Source organism: Somniosus microcephalus, chromosome 4, assembly GCF_052327205.1.
Source record: "Somniosus microcephalus isolate GS21.2 chromosome 4, FLI_Smic_1.0, whole genome shotgun sequence".
NCBI lineage: Eukaryota > Metazoa > Chordata > Chondrichthyes > Squaliformes > Somniosidae > Somniosus > Somniosus microcephalus.
In genome coordinates this window covers 170301368-170320721 of record NC_140990.1, presented here as the reverse complement: position 1 = coordinate 170320721, position 19354 = coordinate 170301368, and the positions used below count along the sequence as shown (strand labels likewise).

Genomic DNA, 19354 nt, shown 5'->3' with positions numbered 1-19354 from the left:
ATCCATACAGTGTATAAACAGATATATCCCTGAGTGTATAAATATACATTCATATAATTTGTATATACTCTTTTCTTATATTTAGTGGTTGTCCCTCTGTTTATGGCAAGCTGTAACATAGTGTGCTGCTAAGGTTACACAATTTCTCTCTTCCCCTAGTAGGTATGGGAGTTTTTGGTCGTCATTCAAATTTCTGAATTCCGGGCATATTTTTGTGAATTTTGGGTAGAAATTCTCCCTTATGCCCTGATATTTTCTACAAGCTGTGAGGAAGTGCATCTCTGTCTCCACCACTCCCTGACTGCAGTGAGAGCATATCCTGTCCTCTCTTGGTAGCCGGGTCTGCCTGTGTTTACCTTTTTTGATCGCCAGGCTATGTTCACTAAGTCTGTACATTGTCAAGGTTTTTCTCAGTTTGCTATCCTTTACCATGGTCAGGTAATCAGCCATGTTGTATTGTCTGTTTAGGGCCAAGTAGCAATTGAGTTTGCTTTGGGTTTTTGTTGTTTCTGTCCAATATGACAGATATTTTTCCTTTTGCTTAGCGACGATTGTGTTGGGCCGAATTCTTTGTGTTACGCTGTCACTGTCCTGGGGCTGGTTATTGTTAGTAGTGTTAGTAGTTACTTCACTCTTCCTCTTCCCCCCCCCCCCCCCCAGTCTCTCTCTCTCTCTCTCTCTCTCCCCCCCAGTCTGTCTCTCTCTCTCTCTCTCTCTCCCCCCAGTCTCCCTCTCTCTCTCTCTTTCCCCCTCCCCCCAGTCTCTCTCTCCCCCCACAGTCTCTCTCCTCTCCCCAGTCTCTCTCTTCTCTCCCCAGTCTCTCTCGCTCTCCTTCCCACTCTCTCCTCTCTCTCTCTCTCTCTCTCTCTCCTTACCCCCTCTCCTTCCCCCTCTCTCTCTCTCTCTCTCTCTCCTTCCCACACAGACAATCCCAACAGTTTCATAAATAGTTTTATAAACATTGCACAGGTTTCTTCATTTCCCTTGACACCGCCGGGCACTCCAGCTAGTAACTAATACACAAAAGCGTTCAAAGAAAAGAAGATAGTTTTTTTTAAAGCCCCATGAACTTTCTCTCTCATTGCTTGCTGCAGTGTCCGGGAGATGAATCTTTAATTCCTGGAGACACCATCTTTTATGCTTTTTCATCAATTGAATAACATCAGATTCTTTCTCTCGTTCTTTCCATCTCTCTGTGTCTCTGTCTTTCTCACTCCCCATCTCTCTCCATCTTTGTCTCTCTCTCTCCGTCTTTCTCCGTCTTTGTCTCTCTCTCTTCGTCTTTAACTCTCTCTCCCTCTCTCCGTCTTTAACTCTCTCTCTCTCTCTCTCTCTCGCCGTCTTTGTCTCTCTCTCTCTCTCTCTCTCTCTCTTTGTCTCTATCTCTCTCCGCCTTTGTCTCTCTCTCCGTCTTTGCCTCTCTCTGCCGCTCGCGGGTGCTCTCTGTCTCACGCTCTCTATCTCTCTATCTCTCTGTCTCACGCTCTCTATCTCTCTGTCCCACGCTCGCTCTCTCTCCGTCCCTCGCGCCCTCGCTCTCTCTCCGTCCCTCGCGCCCTCGCTCTCTCTCCGTCCCTCGCGCCCTCGCTCTCTCTCCGCCCCTCGCGCCCTCGCTCTCTCTCCGCCCCTCGCGCCCCCCTCGCTCGCTCCGCCCCTCGCGCCCCCTCGCTCGCTCCGCCCCTCGCGCCCCCTCGCTCGCTCCGCCCCTCGCGCCCCCTCGCTCGCTCCGCCCCTCGCGCCCCCTCGCTCGCTCCGCCCCCCGCGCCCCCTCGCTCGCTCCGCCCCCCGCGCCCCCTCGCTCGCTCCGCCCCCCGCGCCCCCCTCGCTCGCTCCGCCCCCCGCGCCCCCTCGCTCGCTCCGCCCCCTCGCTCGCTCCGCCCCCCGCGCCCCCCTCGCTCGCGCCGCCCCCCTCGCTCGCGCCGCCCCCCGCGCCCCCCTCGCTCGCGCCGCCCCCTCGCTCGCGCCGCCCCCCGCGCCCCCTCGCTCGCGCCGCCCCCCGCGCCCCCCTCGCTCGCGCCGCCCCCCTCGCTCGCGCCGCCCCCGCGCCCCCTCGCTCGCGCCGCCCCCCGCGCCCCCTCGCCCGCGCCCCCTCGCTCGCAGCCGCCCCCCGCGCCCCCTCGCTCGCGCCGCCCCCCGCGCCCCCTCGCTCGCGCCGCCCCCCGCGCCCCCTCGCTCGCGCCGCCCCCCGCGCCCCCTCGCTCGCGCCGCCCCCCTCGCTCGCGCCGCCCCCCGCGCCCCCTCGCTCGCGCCGCCCCCCGCGCCCCCTCGCTCGCGCCGCCCCCTCGCTCGCGCCGCCCCCCTCGCTCGCGCCGCCCCCCGCGCCCCCCTCGCTCGCGCCGCCCCCCGCGCCCCCTCGCTCGCGCCGCCCCCCTCGCTCGCGCCGCCCCCCTCGCTCGCGCCGCCCCCCCTCGCTCGCGCCGCGCCCCCCTCGCTCGCGCCGCCCCCCGCTCGCCCCCCCCCGCCCGCTCGCGCCCTCTCGCCCCCCCGCCCGCTCGCCCCCCCCGTCCCTCGCGCGCCCCCTCGCGCGTGCTCCGTCCCTCGCGCGCCCTCTCGCTCGCTCCGTCCCTCGCGCCTGCTCTCCGTCCCTCGCGCCTGCTCTCCGTCCCTCGGGCCCTCTCCGCCGCCCACGCCCTGGCGCTCTGTCCCTCGTCTCTCGCGCCCCCTCGCTCCGTCTCTCGTGCGCCGGCGCCCTTGCTCTTGCCCCCTCTGTTTCTCGCCCCCTTGCTCTTGCCTTCGCGCTCTGTCCCTCTCTCTCTGTCTGTCCCTCTTGCTCTCTTTCTCTCTATCGCTCTTCCAGTCTCTCTCCAGAGGGCCTGTTCAATAAATAAAACTGGACCAGCCTGTTCTAAACCGGACTGATCACAACCCTGGTTACATTCCAGCTAATGGGAGTGGTGGTGGGAACCATACTCCCTGGGCCTCATCTTACCCTGAGGTATGTCCAATCCCTGGGACAGCTGGGGGGGTCTCCCACCCCGGCACATGGGGCCTTACAGGTGCCTCAGATGGCTTTATACACGATACACAAGAAGGAATTCTTCCATTTAGTGTTAAAAGTAACACCAGCTCTGGGGAATTGGGTGGAACAGTTGACTTGAGCACTGCCCTTTCACCTTTGAGCTAGGCCTGACCCTGGCTCAGACCTGGTGGCGACCTCTCAGCCGCAGGGCATTAACAGCCCAGAGTGAAACAAAGCCAGCTCCTCAGGAGCCTGTGGAAATGTGGCCACATTTCACCATGTGCTTCCACTAAATTGTCAACCTGTTTTTTTTAAACAGTGTGAAAGACTTGCATTTATATAGCTACTTTCACTACCTCAGGACGTCTGACAGCGCTTCTTGAAGTGGAGTCACTGTTGTAGGAAATGCGGCAGCCAATTTGCGCACAGCAAGCTCCCACGAACAGCAATGTGATAATGAGCAGATCATCTGTTTTAGTGACTGGAGTGTCAGTGCAGATAGTGTGCTATAAACTCTGGAGTGGGACTTGAACCCACAACCTTCTGACTCGGAGGCGAGAGTGCTACCCACTGAGCCATAGCTGAGAATTGTGAGCCCAGAGCAGCAGAGAGTGCTCTTGCAGTGTCAGCTGTGGCTCAGTGGGTAGCACACTCACCTCTGAGTCAGAAGGTTGTCGGTTCAAGTCCCACTCCAGGAACTTGAGCACACAAAGCTAGGCTGACACTCCAGTGCAGTGCTGAGGGAGTGCTGCGCTGTCGGAGGTGCCGTCTTTTGGATGAGACGTTAAACCGAGGCCCCCGTCTGCGCTCTCGGGTGGACGTAAAAGATCCCATGGCACTATCGTAATCATAGTCATAATGGCACGGAAGGAGGCCATTCAGCCCATCGAGTCCGTGCTGACTCTCTGCAGAGCAATCCAGTCAGTCCCATTCTTGTACCATCAACTAGTGGGAACAGCCTTTCCCCATTTAGCCTATCCAGACCCATCATAATCTTGTACCCCTCTATCAAATCACCCCTCAACCTCCTTTGCTCTAATGAAAACAAATCCAGCTTCTCCACCCTGTCCTTGTACATAAGACCCCCCATCCCAGAACCATTCTGGTAAATGCCCTCTGCACCCTCTCAAGGGCTTTCACATCCTTCCTAAAGTATGGTGACTAGTACTCCAGTTGTGGCATAACGAGCACTTTATAAAGATTCAGCATAACTTCTCTACTTTTGTACTCAATACCTCTATTTATGAAACCCAAGATCCCATATGCTTTGCTAACCACTCTCTCAATATGTCCTGCCACCTTCAGGGACCTATGCACATTAACTCCCAGGTCCCTCTCTCCCTGCACACTCTTTAAAACTGTGCCATTAAGTGTATATTGCCTCTCCCTGTTCCTTCTGCCAAAATGCATCACCTCGCACTTCTGTGTATTAAATTCAATTTGCCACTTGTCTGCCCATTCTGCTAGCCTTTCTATATCCTGTTGCAGTCGATTGGTATCATCCTCACTGTTTGCCACACCCCCAAGTTTGGTGTCATCGGCAAATTTAGAAATTCTACTTTGTATTCCAATATCCAGGTCATTTAAATCAAAAAAAGCAGTGGCCCCAGCACTGACCCTTGGGGAACACCACTATCTACCATCCTCCAGTCTGAAAAACAGCCATTTACCTCAACTCGCTGTTTTCTGTCCTTAAGTCAATTCCTAATCCAAGCTGCCACTGACCCACCTATTCCATGAGCCTCAATTTTGTTAACCAGCCTTCTATGTGGTATTTTGTCAAATGCTTTCCTAAAATCCATGTAGAAGAAGAGCAGGGGATTTCTCCCTGGTGTCCTGGCCAATATTTATCCTCAACCAACATCACTAAAACAGATTATCTGGTTATTATCACTTTGAGGTTTGTGGGAGCTTGCTGTTCGCAAATTATCTGCTGCGTTTCCTACATTACAACAGTGACTGCACTTCAAAAGTACTTCATTGGCTGTAAAGCACTTTGAGGCGTTTGGTGGTTGTGAAAGGCGCTATATAAATGCAAGTCTTTCTTTCAGTTTGGGGTCATAGCACATTGCTGGGATGTTTAACGTGTGCTGTATCAGGCCTGGGAATGCTTGATATTGACCCTGGTGCTCAATTAGCACAAAAATTCGTCCATTCCCAGTACTGCTGGATCTTGTTCAGTGCAAAAAGTTCACTTACAATCGTCCGCATGAATCCCCCGCAATTTCTCCTTGTACTTTGTTGTTGCACCCAGTCATCTTCCCGTATGCACAAGCGCCATTTTGATTTCCTTGCATTCGAAGGAATGGGGTGGGCCATTCGGCCCATTGAGCCAGATCTGCCATTTTATTAGCCATTGGAACTCTTTCATCCCAATTATCTGCCCTTTCGCCATATCCCTTAAGACCCTTACTTCTCTAGTATCTATCTACACCACAGTTGGTTCCTCACCTGTCCCCTTCTGGCACAGTAAGTTCCAATTTTTCACAGCCCTTACAAATGAAAGAACTTGCTTTTATACGGTACATTTCATGTCGTCAGTATACCCCAACGTGCTTCCAGCCAATGAATTCCTTCTTATTTTTCAGATTTTCTGGTCATTATCACATTGTGGGAGCTTGCTGTGCGCAAATTGGCTGCCGTGTTTCCTACATTACAACAGTGACTACACTTCAAAAAAAGTACTTCATTGGTTGTAAAGCGCTTTGGGACGTCCTGAGGTGGTAAAAAGTGCTATGTAAATGCAAGTCTGTCTTTTTGAAGTATATCGCCTGTCTCCGCCACTGCCTCAGCTCATCTGCTGAAACCCTCATCCATGCCTTTGTTACCTCCAGACTTTACTATTCCATGCACTCCTGGCTGGCCTCCCACATTCCACCCTACATAAACTTGAGGTCATCCAAAACTTGGCTGCCCGTGTCCTAACTCGCACCAAGTCCTGTTCGCCCATCACCCCTGTGCTCGCTGACCTACATTGATCTCCCAGTTAAGCAGCGCCGCGATTTCAAAATTCTCATCCATGTTTTCAAATCCCTCCATGGCCTCGCCCCTCCCTATCTCTGTAATCTCCTTCAGCCCCACAACCCCCCGAGATATCTGCACTCCTCTAATTCTGCCCTCTTGAGCATCCCTGATTATAATTGCTCAACCATTGGTGGCCGTGCCTTCTGTTGCCTAAGCCCTAAGCTCTGGAATTCCCTGCCTAAACCTCTCTGCCTCGCTACCTCTCTTTCCTCCTTTAAGACACTCCTTAAAACCTACCTCTTTGACTAAGCTTTTGGTCACCTGCCCTAATTTATCTGTATGTGGCTCAGTGTCAAATTTTTTGTCTTCTAACACTCCTGTGCAGCGCCTTGGGACATTTTGCTATGTTAAAGGTGCTATATAAATACAAGTTGTTGTTGTTGTGATGTAAGCAAACACAGCAGCCAATTTGTCCTACACACAGCAATAAATAAATGAAGTCTTGCATTTATATAGTGCCTTTCACGACCTCAGGACGTCCCAAAGTCCTTTAAAGCCAATGAAGTACTTTTGAAGTGTAGTCACTGTTGTAATGTGGGACACGTGGCAACCAATTTGCACACAGCAAGATCCCACAAACAGCAATGTGATAATGACCAGATCATCTGTTTTTTAAAAAATGTTGATTGAGGGATAAATATTGGCCTGGACACCGGGGAGAACTCCCTTGCTCTTCAAAATAGTGCTATGGGATCTTTTACGTCCACATAAACTGAGGCCCCGTCTAACCTCTTAACGTCTCATCCGAAAGACGGCACCCCCAACAGTGCAGAACTCTCTCGGTACTGCACTGGAGTGTCGGCCTAGATTACGTGCTCAAGTCTCTGGAGTGGGGCTTAAACCCACGACCTTCTGACTCGGAGGCGAGAGCGCTACCCACTGAGCCACGGCTCATTAGTGTTCATCACAACTCTTGGTCTCAACAAACTGCCAAATGAAACCTGTGCCGACGGGCCCCGTGCTATACGGGAGGGCTGGGAAATTGCACTCTGCAGAGATTGGCGTACGAAAACTTCACCATATTTGGATTGAATTCCTTTGACCGCCGTTCCTATTAAACAAGTTGACGCCTCTTGTTAAACCTGTAGACAGAACAGAAGAATGAACGTATTACACATTCGGATGCTGGTCTTGGTACAGTGCCCTTTTGAGGCCTGCGCGTATTTTTATTTTAAGAGAAAATCAATCTATTCCAACAGCACAGCCCAGTGAATGCTCTACCAGCAGTTACAGAGCAGGGTGCACCCTCATCCTATCTCAACTAAAGCCCAGTACAAGGGACATTCGCAGCATCATATCCTTTCCGTATTGTACAGTTACATTCATTGTGGTTCTGTCTAGTTGGACTGCTACCTCTGCAGCTAGACTGCGAGCAAGAGAGAAGCTGGTTGCAGTTCTATTAAACACAAAACACTGGAGACACTCTTAAGTCAAGCAACATCTGTAGATCAGCGTTGTCCAGTGGTTAGCCATAGCTACATGTGGCTAATTATTTTTCTGATTAGGAAATAAAAATGAGTAACAGCCACAGTCGTTGGGCCTGTGATCTCAGTACTTGTATTCACATGGCATCTGCAGGTGAGCTTTAACCTTTTTTTGTGCGTTTGTTGGTAAAATAGTTTGGCAGATGTTTGTTAAATAAATATACACAGGTGAAGCCCATTTCCCTGTATTGTGTGCAAGGTGTTTTCTACTAAAATGAGTGCATGTGGCTAAAAGGGCGTCACCATGGCCACATCTGTGGCTAGTCAACGATTCAATTGGACAAGACTGGTGTAGAGAAAGCACCCGTCAGTGGACCTGTCAGGTATGATTCCCACATCGCAACTGGTTGGAGTTTTATCTTGAATTCAGCTAAGGATTAGCAATGTCACCGAGCTTTGCTCTGATAATTTGTCATCTCCAAGCATCCAGCTCAGGATATGCTGAGTGTTAATCTCTGGTCATTCTTTCATTTCCTGTTTGGGGGAAAAAATATATATTTTAAAATAAAAAACCGTAAATGTTTAATACTTAACCTTCTGGATACCAAAAACAAGATGGCAGCTGGGGTTGATTTTTTGGGAATGGCAGCTGGGGTTGGGAGAGAAAATTTGTAAATTTGCTCCAGTGAGCCATCTTGTGGCCAGGGCCTACATTTACATTACAACAGGGAATAGTCGGCATAGGAAAATTGAACAGTATTTCTAATGAGCAAAGGCATCGCAAAAGTGTAACCAAAAAACATGACCACAGGAAGTAACCATCTAATCTAATTGGCCGCGATTTGAACTCCTGGGTTTTAACAATTTTTTAAAAAGGGCTCTCAATCCTATTTGAACCGAAGTTAATCCTTACGGAAGAAGTTAATGGAATGAAAGCGGGCTGTGATTCAAGGGAGATTGGGAGCTGCTGCCTTATTAGCTGATGTGCAACATCACAGAAGCTGGTTCCCCCAGTCTAATCCTATTAGTAGCCAGCCACTGCTGATTGATTGTGTCTGGCTTGACTGTACAGTATGAAAATCCAAATTTAAATGGGTCTCGCATTGAATATATTCCAGCTGGAAATTTGAACAACATTTTTAAAAAAAACAACAACCTCCCCACTTCAGGCTCCTCTGTCTCGAGAGCTTACTCTCTGTGCAGTGGCCCCTTTCACATCACATCGTCTTGTGGGAATGAGCGACAGTCTTTGGGTTTGGATGTAATATGCAGCTCCTCCCCCTTACACCAGCCTATCTTGTCATCTTTATTTTATCATGTGGAGAGAGAAAGAGTAGGATGAGTTTACATTCATAGGAACAGGAGGCCATTCAGCCCCCTCAAGCCTATTCCGCCATTCAAGTAGATTGTGACTGACCTGTATCTTAAATCCATTTATCCCTTAATACCCTTGCCCAACAAAAATTTATCAATCTCAGTCTTGAAATTTTGAACTGGCTTTTTGGGCAGAGAGTTCCAGATTTCCACTACCCTTTGTGTGAAAAGTGCTTCCTGACATCACCCCTGATCAGAAAGGATAAGAGGCAACTGGGGGATCAGAGGGCAAGGGGGCAGTAAGAGTGGATAAACTAGGGGCAAATAAGACACCAGTTACATCACTGGTCAAAGGGGCAAAGAGAAGGCCTGGGAGAAGACACCAGTGTATCAAACCGGAGCTTGTTTTTCCCTTTTTAAAATTGTGGTCTTGCAGTAAATTTTGTGATCTCTCTGACTCGTCTGATACCTCATCTTGACATGAAGCCTTTAGCACATGCTGTATGTTTGTGCCAGGATTTGGGCCCTCACCTGTTTTGCAAACGCAGGGCCAAGGCTCAATCTGTGTGCAACTAAAAGAAAACAAAGACTTGCATTTATGTAGCGCCTTTCACGACCTCAGGACGTCCCACAGTGCTTTAAACCCAATGAACTACTTTTGAATTGTAGGCACTGTTGTAATGTAGGAAACGTGGCAGCCAATTTGCGCGCAGCAAGCTCCCACAAACACCACTGTGATAATGACCTGATAATCGTTTTTTTTTATTGATGTTGGTTGAGGGATAAATATTGGCCAGGACAATGGGGATAACACACCTGCTCCTCTTCGACATAGCGCAATGGGATCTTTTACGTTCACCTGAGAGGGTAGACGGGGCCTCAGTTTAACGAAAAACGGCACCTCTGACAATGCAGCACTCCCTCAGCACTGCGCCGGAGTGTCAGCCTAGATTTTATGCTCAAGTCTCTGGAGTGGGACTTGAATCCACAACCTTCTGACTCCGAAGTGAGAGTGTTATTACTGAGCCAAGGCTGACGCTACATAAAGAAAGGGCTGTCGAAGAGAGGGCTGCTTCTGGCACCAGTGGGACGAGAGTCAGTGCCCTCGGTGTGTCGTGGGGTGGAAAACTGAACGTGTCTGGCAATGACTGTGCCACCTCCTTTACTTTGTCACACCATCTGAGTACCAGTCTTCAAGCAATTAGGTAACGTTGTTAGAATGTTCTGTTTGTATTGTTATCGGGCTAGTAATCCAGAGAATGTGAGTTCACATCCCACCATGGCAGTTTGAGAATTTTGAATTTGGTTTTAAAAATAAATAAATCTGGGAATAAAAGTCTGGTAGAAGTAAAAGTGCCTGTGAAGCTGTCGGATTGTCGTAAAAAGCCAACTGGTTCACTGATGTCCTTCAGGGAAGGGCCCCTGCCTTCCTTACCCGGTCTGGACTACATGGGATTTCAGTCTCAAACCAACAGGTTGTTGTTTAGTCAAGTAAGGAGATATTCGGACAGGTAACCAAAGAGGTAGATTTCAAGGAGTGTCTTAAAGGAGGAGGAGAGAGAGACAGAGGTTTAGGGAGGAAATTCCAGAGCTTGGGGTCTAGGCAGCTGAAGGCACAGCCACCAATGATGGAGCGAAGGAAATCAGGGATGCACAAGAGGCCAGAATTGGAGGAGCGCAGAGATTTCGGAGGGTTGTAGGGCTGGAGGAGGTTACAGAGACAGGGAACAGAAGCATAGGAGGAGCAAAATGAGGTTTGATGCCCCCCTCGCCCGCCCCTTCCCACATCCCCCAGGAAGTTTCAAAAGCTCAAAGAATAGCTCTTGTCTTTGTTGTCACAGTATAATTAAAATCTGTTTAATTTTCTTTAGTACTGGGCTGTGGTGACAGAAGTCCCATTTCATTAGTTGCTTTGGCTGCCTGCAGGACCTGTTAGTTTTGAATGGGTTTCCTCCTAATTGCCGTGTAATCTTCCTGCTGGGAAGCATTCCGTGTGCCCACCTGTGTTAGGCGGCGAAGTCGAGGGGCTATACAGCTGGCTCTGTGTTCACCGGTGCAGGGACTTCGAGGAGTGGAGAGGCAATTAATGTTTCTCAATGCAGTGCAAAGGCATTGTCCAAATTCCTGCACCTTTTTTCTTTGTTGCAAAGCTTTGCTTTTGTTTTCAAATTAGTGAGCCTCCATACTTATATAGCCTATTTTATGTAGTCACAGGGCTGTGTACTCTTTCTAGTAGAGCAGTCGATGCCCTATTCTCTTTGACTGTGAAATTGTTTGTGTGTGTTTGTGTTTGTGCGCGTGTGCATCTATGGCTGGAATTTTCTTCGAGGTGGCGGGTTGGGGTCCGAGGCAGGCGGGAAACCCGGGACTTTACCTAATTTGAATGTGAGGCCTTGGTTTCCTGCCTGTAGCCAGCCCGCTTGTTGTGGGTGGGTGGGCCTCGGTTGCGAGGGGTCGGTCCGGGGGAGGGATGGCGGGAGGTGGGGTCAGCAATCGGGGGGGGAACGCCCCCGGGAGCAGGTTGGTCGCCCGCCCCCCTGTCCTGCCCCTGGGAAAACCAGAAGTGGGTGGGTTGGAGGCGGGATCAGGTCGGGAATTCTATTTTTAACAATTTAACTGTCCCTACGCTCTAAACCAACCCATTTTTTATGAGGAAAATTCCGGCCTGGTTGTGTGTGTGTTTTATTAAACATTGCTAACCTGCCACTCTCTCTGCTCTGATTGGGTGGAATGCTGCTTAATCTTCATCCTGTTCCCAATCAATAAAACCATCCTGATCATCATCATGGTGCAGGAGCAGATGGAGCTGAGTGCACTTTAGTTCTTTTCTTTCTATGGGAGAGGAAGGATGCCCAGCATTTGCGATTGGCTCACGACACCTGCGATTTTCATTAGAAGTGTTACCTCAATACCTTGCAGTACATGTGGGAAAGGCAGGCCTGGGCTTCTACGTGTTTAATCACAAGCATGCACTAAATCTTTAACACGTAAGTGATGGCAGAGGCAGGGGAGTCTGAGGGCGTAATGTGCAACGCTGAGGCCTGTTGTAGGGGACTGGGAGGGGTGAAGGTTGGAATATTTGCTTCTTTGGACAACGACAGCCATGGATTGCTGTGGTGAGCTCATTAGCGGCCTGTAATAGAGCTTCATCGCATCTGTCAGAGAATTCTCCCAGTGTCCTGGCTGTGAGTGAGCGGGCGCGCCAGTGACGGTTTTCATATCGCCAATTTGTACACGGCAAGGTCCCTCAAACAGCAGATGAGATAACTGGTTGAGACCAGGTGGGTATGGTGCCTTCTTTCGGCTGAGAGTTAAACTAAGGCCCTGTCTGCTCTCTCAGGTGGATGTAAAAGATCCTGCGGCCCTATTTGAAGAAGAGCAGGGGCGCTCTCTCCAGTGTCCAGACCTCAACCAGTTATCTCACCTGCTGTTTGAGGGACCTTGCTGTGTACAAATCGGCGATATGAAAACCGTCACTGGTGCTCCCGCTCACTCTCAGACAGGACACTGGGGGAATTCCCTGCTCCTCTTCAAATAGTATCATGGAATCTTTTACATTCACCTGAACTGCCTTAATAGATAGCTGGGGCCTCAGTTTAATGCCTCTCGTGTCACTCGGCCTGTCACTGGGTGAAGTCCAGAAGCTCTCCGTATTCATTTTTTAAGTCATTCTTCTTTTACCAGAGAGCAGGACTGTCTTCAACATGAAAGGGAAAAATCAATTTCTGTTTTAATTACCAGTGAAAAAACCTACTTTTAATTAAATCTCAGTTCAAAGAGCCTTTGTGTGCTTGCATTTCTCATTTCCCTGTGCGTTTGACCAGCAGCGAGTGCTGAAGCATTGCTGGTGTTAAAAGGGCCTAGCCCTACTGTGAAGTCTAGAATGCTAGAGCTGAATGTGTGCTGGCAGCTCGACAGAACCATAGAAGTTTACGGCACAGAAGGAGGCCATTTCGGCACATCGTGTCTGTGCCGGCCGAAAAAGAGCTATCCAGCCTAATCCCACTTTCCAGCTCTTGGTCCGTAGCCCTGTAGGTTACGACACTTCCAAGTGCCTATCCAAGTACTTTTTAAATGCGATGAGGGTTTCTGCCTTTACCACTCTTTCAAGCAGTGAGTTCTAGACCCCCACCACCCTCTGGGTGAAAAAAGTTCTTCGCAACCCCCCTCTAATCCTTCTACCAATTACTTTAGTATCTATGCTGCCCAGTTATTGACCTTTCTGCTAAGGGAAATAGGTCCTTCCTCTCCACTCTATCTAGGCCCCTCATAATTTTATACACCTCAAACAAGTCTCTCCTCAGCCTCTGTTCCAAAAAAAACAACCCTAGCCTATCCAATCTTTCCTCATCGCCACATTCGCCAGTCCTGGCAACATCCTTGTAAGTCTCCTCTACACCCTCTCTAGTGCAATCACATCCTTCCTGTAATGTGGTAACCAGAACTGTACACGGTACTCTAGCTGTGGCCTAATTATAGAGTTCAAGCATAACCTCCCTGCTCTTGTATTCTATGCCTTGGCTAATAAAGGAAAGTATCCCATATGCCTTCTTAACCACCTTATCTACCTGTCCTGCTACCTTCAGGGATCTGTGGACATGCAATCCAAGGTCTCTCTGTTCCTCTACACTTCTCCGTATTCTACCATTTATTGTGTATTCCCTTGCCTTGTTTGCCCTCCTAATTTTATACACCTCAATTAAATCTCCCCTCTGTTAAATCTGTTCCAAAGAAAACAATCCCAGCCTATCCAATCCTTCCTCATAGCTAAAATTCTCCAGTCCCGACAACATCCTCGTAAACCTCCTCTATAACCTCTCTGGTGCAGGGTTGTAGCATAACCTCCCTGCTCTTGTACTCTGCCTCGTCCAGTAAAGGAAAGTATCCAGTTTGCCGCCTCAACCACCTTCTCTACCTGTCCTTCAGGGATCTGTGGAACTGCACTCCAAGGTCACCTCTGTTCCTCTACACTATGCACCAGTAGCCTGATATCGGAGAAGTTTGCTGAGAATCGGAAGAGCAGAATCTTCACTTTTTTTCTCAGCAGGGCCTAGCGCCTGGTATTTTTACGTCAAGTAAATGTGGAGCTGGAGGGGGGAGGGGTGGTGCTTAGTGAGATATCACCTGGGGAGACCCCTCCCCCCACCTCACTCTCCAAAGCCATGTGGGTCTCCAATTTTTTTTGGGGGGGTGGGTAGGTCGGGTCATTTGTTTTGGAGTGCCTTTGACACCAGAATGTTGGCCACCTGCCGTCAATGTTGTTATAAAGCTACCAACAGTTGCGATGAAGGGTTACGGCTGTCGAGGCTTTTCTCCCTGTCTGGCGATCACTTGTGGGCAGAGAGGGAATGGGTTTCCAATCATTATAAATGCAAGTTCTTTGGGGAGGCCTAGGTTTTAGGCCTCATTTCATGTGCATTTATGCTGGTGCCTATTTATTATTCTCATTACTTTGGCCGATAGTGTTCACCCCATGTGTCATGAGCCTCAAATTATTGGGAGCATAAGGTAGAAGTTACAGTTTAGGATGGGTGTGTTTAGGGACGATATTGAAAGAAAGAAAGACTTGCATTTCTATAACGCCTTTCATGACCTCAGAACATCCCAAAGGGCTTTACAACCAATGAAATACTTTTTGAAGTGCAGTCACTGTTATAATGTAGGAAACCCACCAGCCAATGTGTGTACAGCCATCTTCCACAAACAGCAATGAGATAAATAACCAGATAAGATGTATAAATATTAGCCAGGACACCGGGGAGAACTCCATTGCTCTTCTTCGAATAGTGCCATGGGATCTTTTACATCCACCTGAGCGTGCAGATCAGGCCTCGGTTTAACATCTTATCTAAAAGATGGCACCTCAGACATTGCTGCGCTCCCTCGGTACTACAGTGGAGTGTCCGCCTAGTTAAGTCTCTGGACTTGAACCCACAAATTTCCGACTCAGAGGCAGGAGTGCTACCCAGTGAGCCACGACTGAAGAGCATGTGCTTTTTTAAAAATTCATTCTTGGAATATGGGCGTCACTAGCAAGGTTGGCCTTTATTGCCAATCCCTTGAGAAGGTGGTGGTGAGCCACCTTCTTGATTCGCTGCAGTCTGTGCAGTGCAGGGGCTCCCACAGTGCTGATAGGGAGGGAGTTCCAGGATTTTGACCCAGCGACGATAAAGGAACGGCGATATAATTCTAAGTTGGGATGGTGTGTGACTTGGAGGTGGTGGTGTTCCCATGCACCTGCTGCCCTTGTCCGCGTAGGTGGCGGGTTCGGGAAGTACTGTCGAAGAAGCCTTGGTGAGTTGCTGCAGTGCATCTTGTAGATGGGGCACACTGTCCAGGCAGTTGTGTGTATGGTAGTTTGACTGAAATAACAGATCTTGCCCAAGAGGTGACTGTATATTGGGCAGTAAAGTGCACAGTCATGATGGCACATCAAGTATTGCCCGGTGCAGACAGTGTGTCCTATAAAGGACATCTCGTTGCAGCTGTCAATCTAGCTGCCACTGGCATCAGTTGGATCAGGATTGATTTACACTGAATAAACTTTAATTGGGATGAGAACTATAAATCAGTGGGGCTTCCTCAGCCCAATTTAAAGATGAGATTGGAGCCTTGAAACCACTGCCATGTGTGTTGGTCTTGGAAGACTCGCTTTCCATTTGCTGGTAGCCAGGGGCAACCGGTACATTTTATGCAGTTGCTGTGTGACAAGTGTTGTCACTGAAGGATTAATGAGTATGGCGAGCCACAATTACTGAGATGGAGTTTAGGAGGGGGAGAATAACGGAATTAGTTTGTTCTGCAGCAGAATACATAATAAAGAACCCTTGTGTTCAAATCTCACCATAGCCTCGCCCCTCCCTATCTCTGTAACCTTCTTCAAACCTATAACCCTCCAAGATCTCTACGTCCCTCCAATTTTGACATCTTGTGTTTCCCCAATTTTCCTTCCCCCGCCCCCAGTCTTGGTGGCCGTGCCTTCAGCTGCCTAGATCCTAAGCTCTGGAATTCCCTCCCTAAACCTCTCTGCCTCTCTACCTCTCTCTCCTCCTTTAAGATGTTCCTTAAAATCTACCTCTTTGAACAAGCTTTTGGCCATCTGTCCTAATACCTCTTTCTGTGGTTTGGTGTCAAATTTTATCTGATAACACTCCTGTGAAGCGTCTTGGGAGGCTTTACTACGTTAAAGGCGTTATATAAATGCAAGTTGTTGTTCTTGAATGGAGAACATAGGATCTGCCATTTCCCATCATCCCTTTATGTGACTTGTATGTGTTTCTTAGTAGGCCAGGGTGAGGAAATGGTGCACATGACACTTGCTGGTTGGAGATAGTATCTGCCTTTTGGCAAGTCCAGAACCAGGCAAGGGTTGAGGTCAGGGCTTGAGTTCCAATGATTGTTTTGCTGGTGAAAGTTCACTGTAAACCTTATTAGCACACGATGACAACAAAAACTTGCATTTATATAGCACCTTTAACGTAGAAAAATGACCCAAGGCGCTTCACAGAAGCGTGATCAGAGAAAGATCAACACCAAGCTAAAGGAGATATTTGAAGGGATGAGGTAGGTTTTTAAAGAGAGTCTCAAAGGAAGAGCGGCTTAGGGAGGGAATTCCAGAGCTTCGGGCTTAAGCAGCTGAAGGCACGGCCGCCAATGGCGGAGCGAAGGGAGTGGGGAATGCACGAGGCCAGAGTCAGAGGAATGCGGAGTTCTTGGCGGGTTGTAGGGCTAGAGGAGGTTAAAGAGATAAGGAGGGGCGAAGCCATGGAGGGATTTGAACATGAGGAAAATTTTAAATTGGAGCTGTTGCTGGACGCAGGAGCCAATACAGGGTATAGGTCAGCAAGGGCAAGGTTGATGGGTGAACGGGAATTGGTGCAGGTGAGGATACAGGCAGCATAGGTTTGGATGAGCTGCAGTTTAGGGAGGGTGGATGATGGGAGGCCGGCCAGGAGAGCATTAGAATAGTTGCATATGGCGGTGACAAAGGCATGGATAAAGGTTTCAGATAAGCCATGAAAGTAAGTACATTTCTAGCAAGTGTGTGTCTATTTTTAGATGTTCAGCTGACATGTTAAAAATCAATAAAAAATGTCCACACAACCCCACCAAAAAGGGGACTACCAAATTAAAATAGCTTTCCCCATGAATGGACCTATGACCCAGGCTCTATGTATATGTTGGGCTCTATCTAGGCCAATAAGCAGACAACAGGTTTACTCACTCTGGTTTAATATGTTTTTAAAATGGAATTCATTAGGAAATTTCTTTCCAGTGATGTTTCTGTACTTTATTCCCCCCTCTTCCTCGCCCCCACCAGACATGTCTCGAGTTGGAGCGATACCTGCAGACGGAGCCCAAAAAGCTGTCTGACCCGTTCCTGGAGGAGTTGGACTATATGCTGAGCGCCTCGTCGGCAGCCTGTGGTGGAGGGGAGCTGGCGGACTCTCTGCAACCGATCCTACCGAGGAAGCGCCCGGACAGGAGTGACCTGCCTTCCACCCCCACCTCCCCGCACAAACTCCCGCTGGAGATGCCCTTCGCCTTCCAAACGACAGGGGAGCCGGTCTCCGAGGCCCTGACCTCGGTCAACCCGGCCCAGCTCAACGCCGTGACGTCCCTGACGCCTCCCTCCTCGCCGGAGCTCGGCAGACATTTGATCAAGCCGTCGCACGCCTTGGTGGCTGCGGATGACTCGGCTGCACTGAAAGTTGTCCAGAGGAAAGGTGGCCTTGGCCTGGTCAAGGTGATGAGTAAGAACGGACAGGGCGACCTTGAGATCTCGCCGGACAACAAGAAGAGGGTCCACCGCTGCCAGTTTAATGGCTGTCGGAAAGTTTACACCAAGAGCTCACACTTGAAAGCCCACCAGAGAACACACACAGGTAAGGCAACTCTTGTCTTGGGCCGGGCGGTGGGGGAAGCCCACCACCGTCTCGCCATCATCCCACAAAGCAAATCGGTCTTTTTCATTTCATTCTCCGTATGTGGGTGTAGCTGGCAAGACCAGCATTTATTGCTCATCCCTAGCTGCCCTGACAAGGTGGTGGTGGGCCTTTTGCTAGGCCACTTCAGAGGGCAGTTAAGAGTCAACCACGTTGTGGGATTGGAGACGCATATAGGCACAAGTCAGGAGTGTGGTGGAATGCTCTCCACTTGCCTGGATGAGTGCAGCTCCAACAACACTCAAGAGACTCGACACCATTCAGGACGAAGCAGCCCACTTGATTGGCACCCCATCCACCACCTTAAACATTCGCTCCCCTCCACCACCGGCGCACCGTGGCTGCAGTGTGTACCATCTACCATCTACACTGCAGCAACTCGCCAAGGCTTCTTCGGCAGCACCCGTGACCTCTACCACTTAGAAGGACAAGGGCAGCAGGCACATGGGAACACCAACACCTCCGAGTTCCCCTCTAAGTTCCCCACCATCCTAACTTGGAAATACATCACCGTGCCTTCATCGTCGCTGGGTCAAAATCCTGGAACTCCCTCCCTAACAGCACTGTGGGATTACTTCACCACACGGACTGCAGCGGTTCAAGAAGGTGGCTCACCACCACCTTCTCAAGGGCAATTAGGGATGGGAAAGGAATGCGCTCAATGCCAGCGACGCCCACATCCCATAAATGAATTTAAAAAAAAGACCGGGTAAGGACGGCAGTTTCCTTCCCTAAAGGGCATCAGTGAACCGGTTTAGTTTTTATGACAATCTGAAAGCTTCATGGCCACTTTTTTTTATTGGGAAAATACTATGTAGGATTGGAACTCCATTACCAGCTTTTAGACAAACTATCTGGAAGAATTGGATGCTATAAGTAATTTGTGTCCCATGATATGGAGGGTTTAATGATTTAAGATGTGCAATGAGCTCTCGCAGCTGAAGGTGGTGCATGATGTGGAGAGGTGTCCAGGAAAGGGCACTGGCGGCTGGACTGTCCTCGCACTGGCGGCTGGACTGTCCTCGCACTGGCGGCTGGACTGTCCTCGCACTGGCGGCTGGACTGTCCTCGCACTGGCGGCTGGACTGTCCTCGCACTGGCGGCTGGACTGTCCTCGCACTGGCGGCTGGACTGTCCTCGCACTGGCGGCTGGACTGTCCTCGCACTGGCGGCTGGACTGTCCTTTTTGTTTTGTTAGCAAATCTAGTTTGGACTCCAGTATGCTGATAATCCTCTTGATCTTCACTCCTGTGCTCAGTCACCTGTAGCTTAGGATTTGTTGCTTTCTTGAAGCATATTCCTGACTGATAACTCATTTGTCCCAACAATGTGACTTTGACTACATCAGATTTGATTGAGGATGCTGAAGATTAATTCATTTTTCAAAGGTTACGAAAACCGAAGGAGCAATTTTACTCCTTTATTTTACTTTGTCAACCTCCGGTGCATGTTTATATGCTGCAAACTAAATTATAGTGCGGCATTAAAAGCTTTTTTTTCGCTCCCTTCTCCCCTTGTGGGGATCAGTTGATGACAGAAGCTTGAAGCATTGTGAAAAGAGCCGGGCCTGTAATTAGTCAAAGCAGCAGTCGATGTGTGGGTGGAGGATGGGCAGACAGGGGGTTGCTAGGCAACTGCATCAGCACCATGCACGAAGCAGTAATTGACTGGGCCTGTGAGGCTGGCTG

General features: G+C 49.7%; 1 protein-coding gene across 1 annotated transcript in view; it reads left to right on the top strand.

Annotated features, from left to right (window-relative positions):
* LOC147119981 (Krueppel-like factor 7) overlaps positions 1-19354 on the top strand; it is a 56490-nt gene that overhangs the window by 27666 nt on the left and 9470 nt on the right. The window contains exon 2 of the mRNA XM_085985447.1: positions 17042-17606. Coding sequence (XP_085841573.1) covers positions 17042-17606 — 565 coding nt within the window. The remainder of the gene's footprint in view (positions 1-17041; positions 17607-19354) is intronic.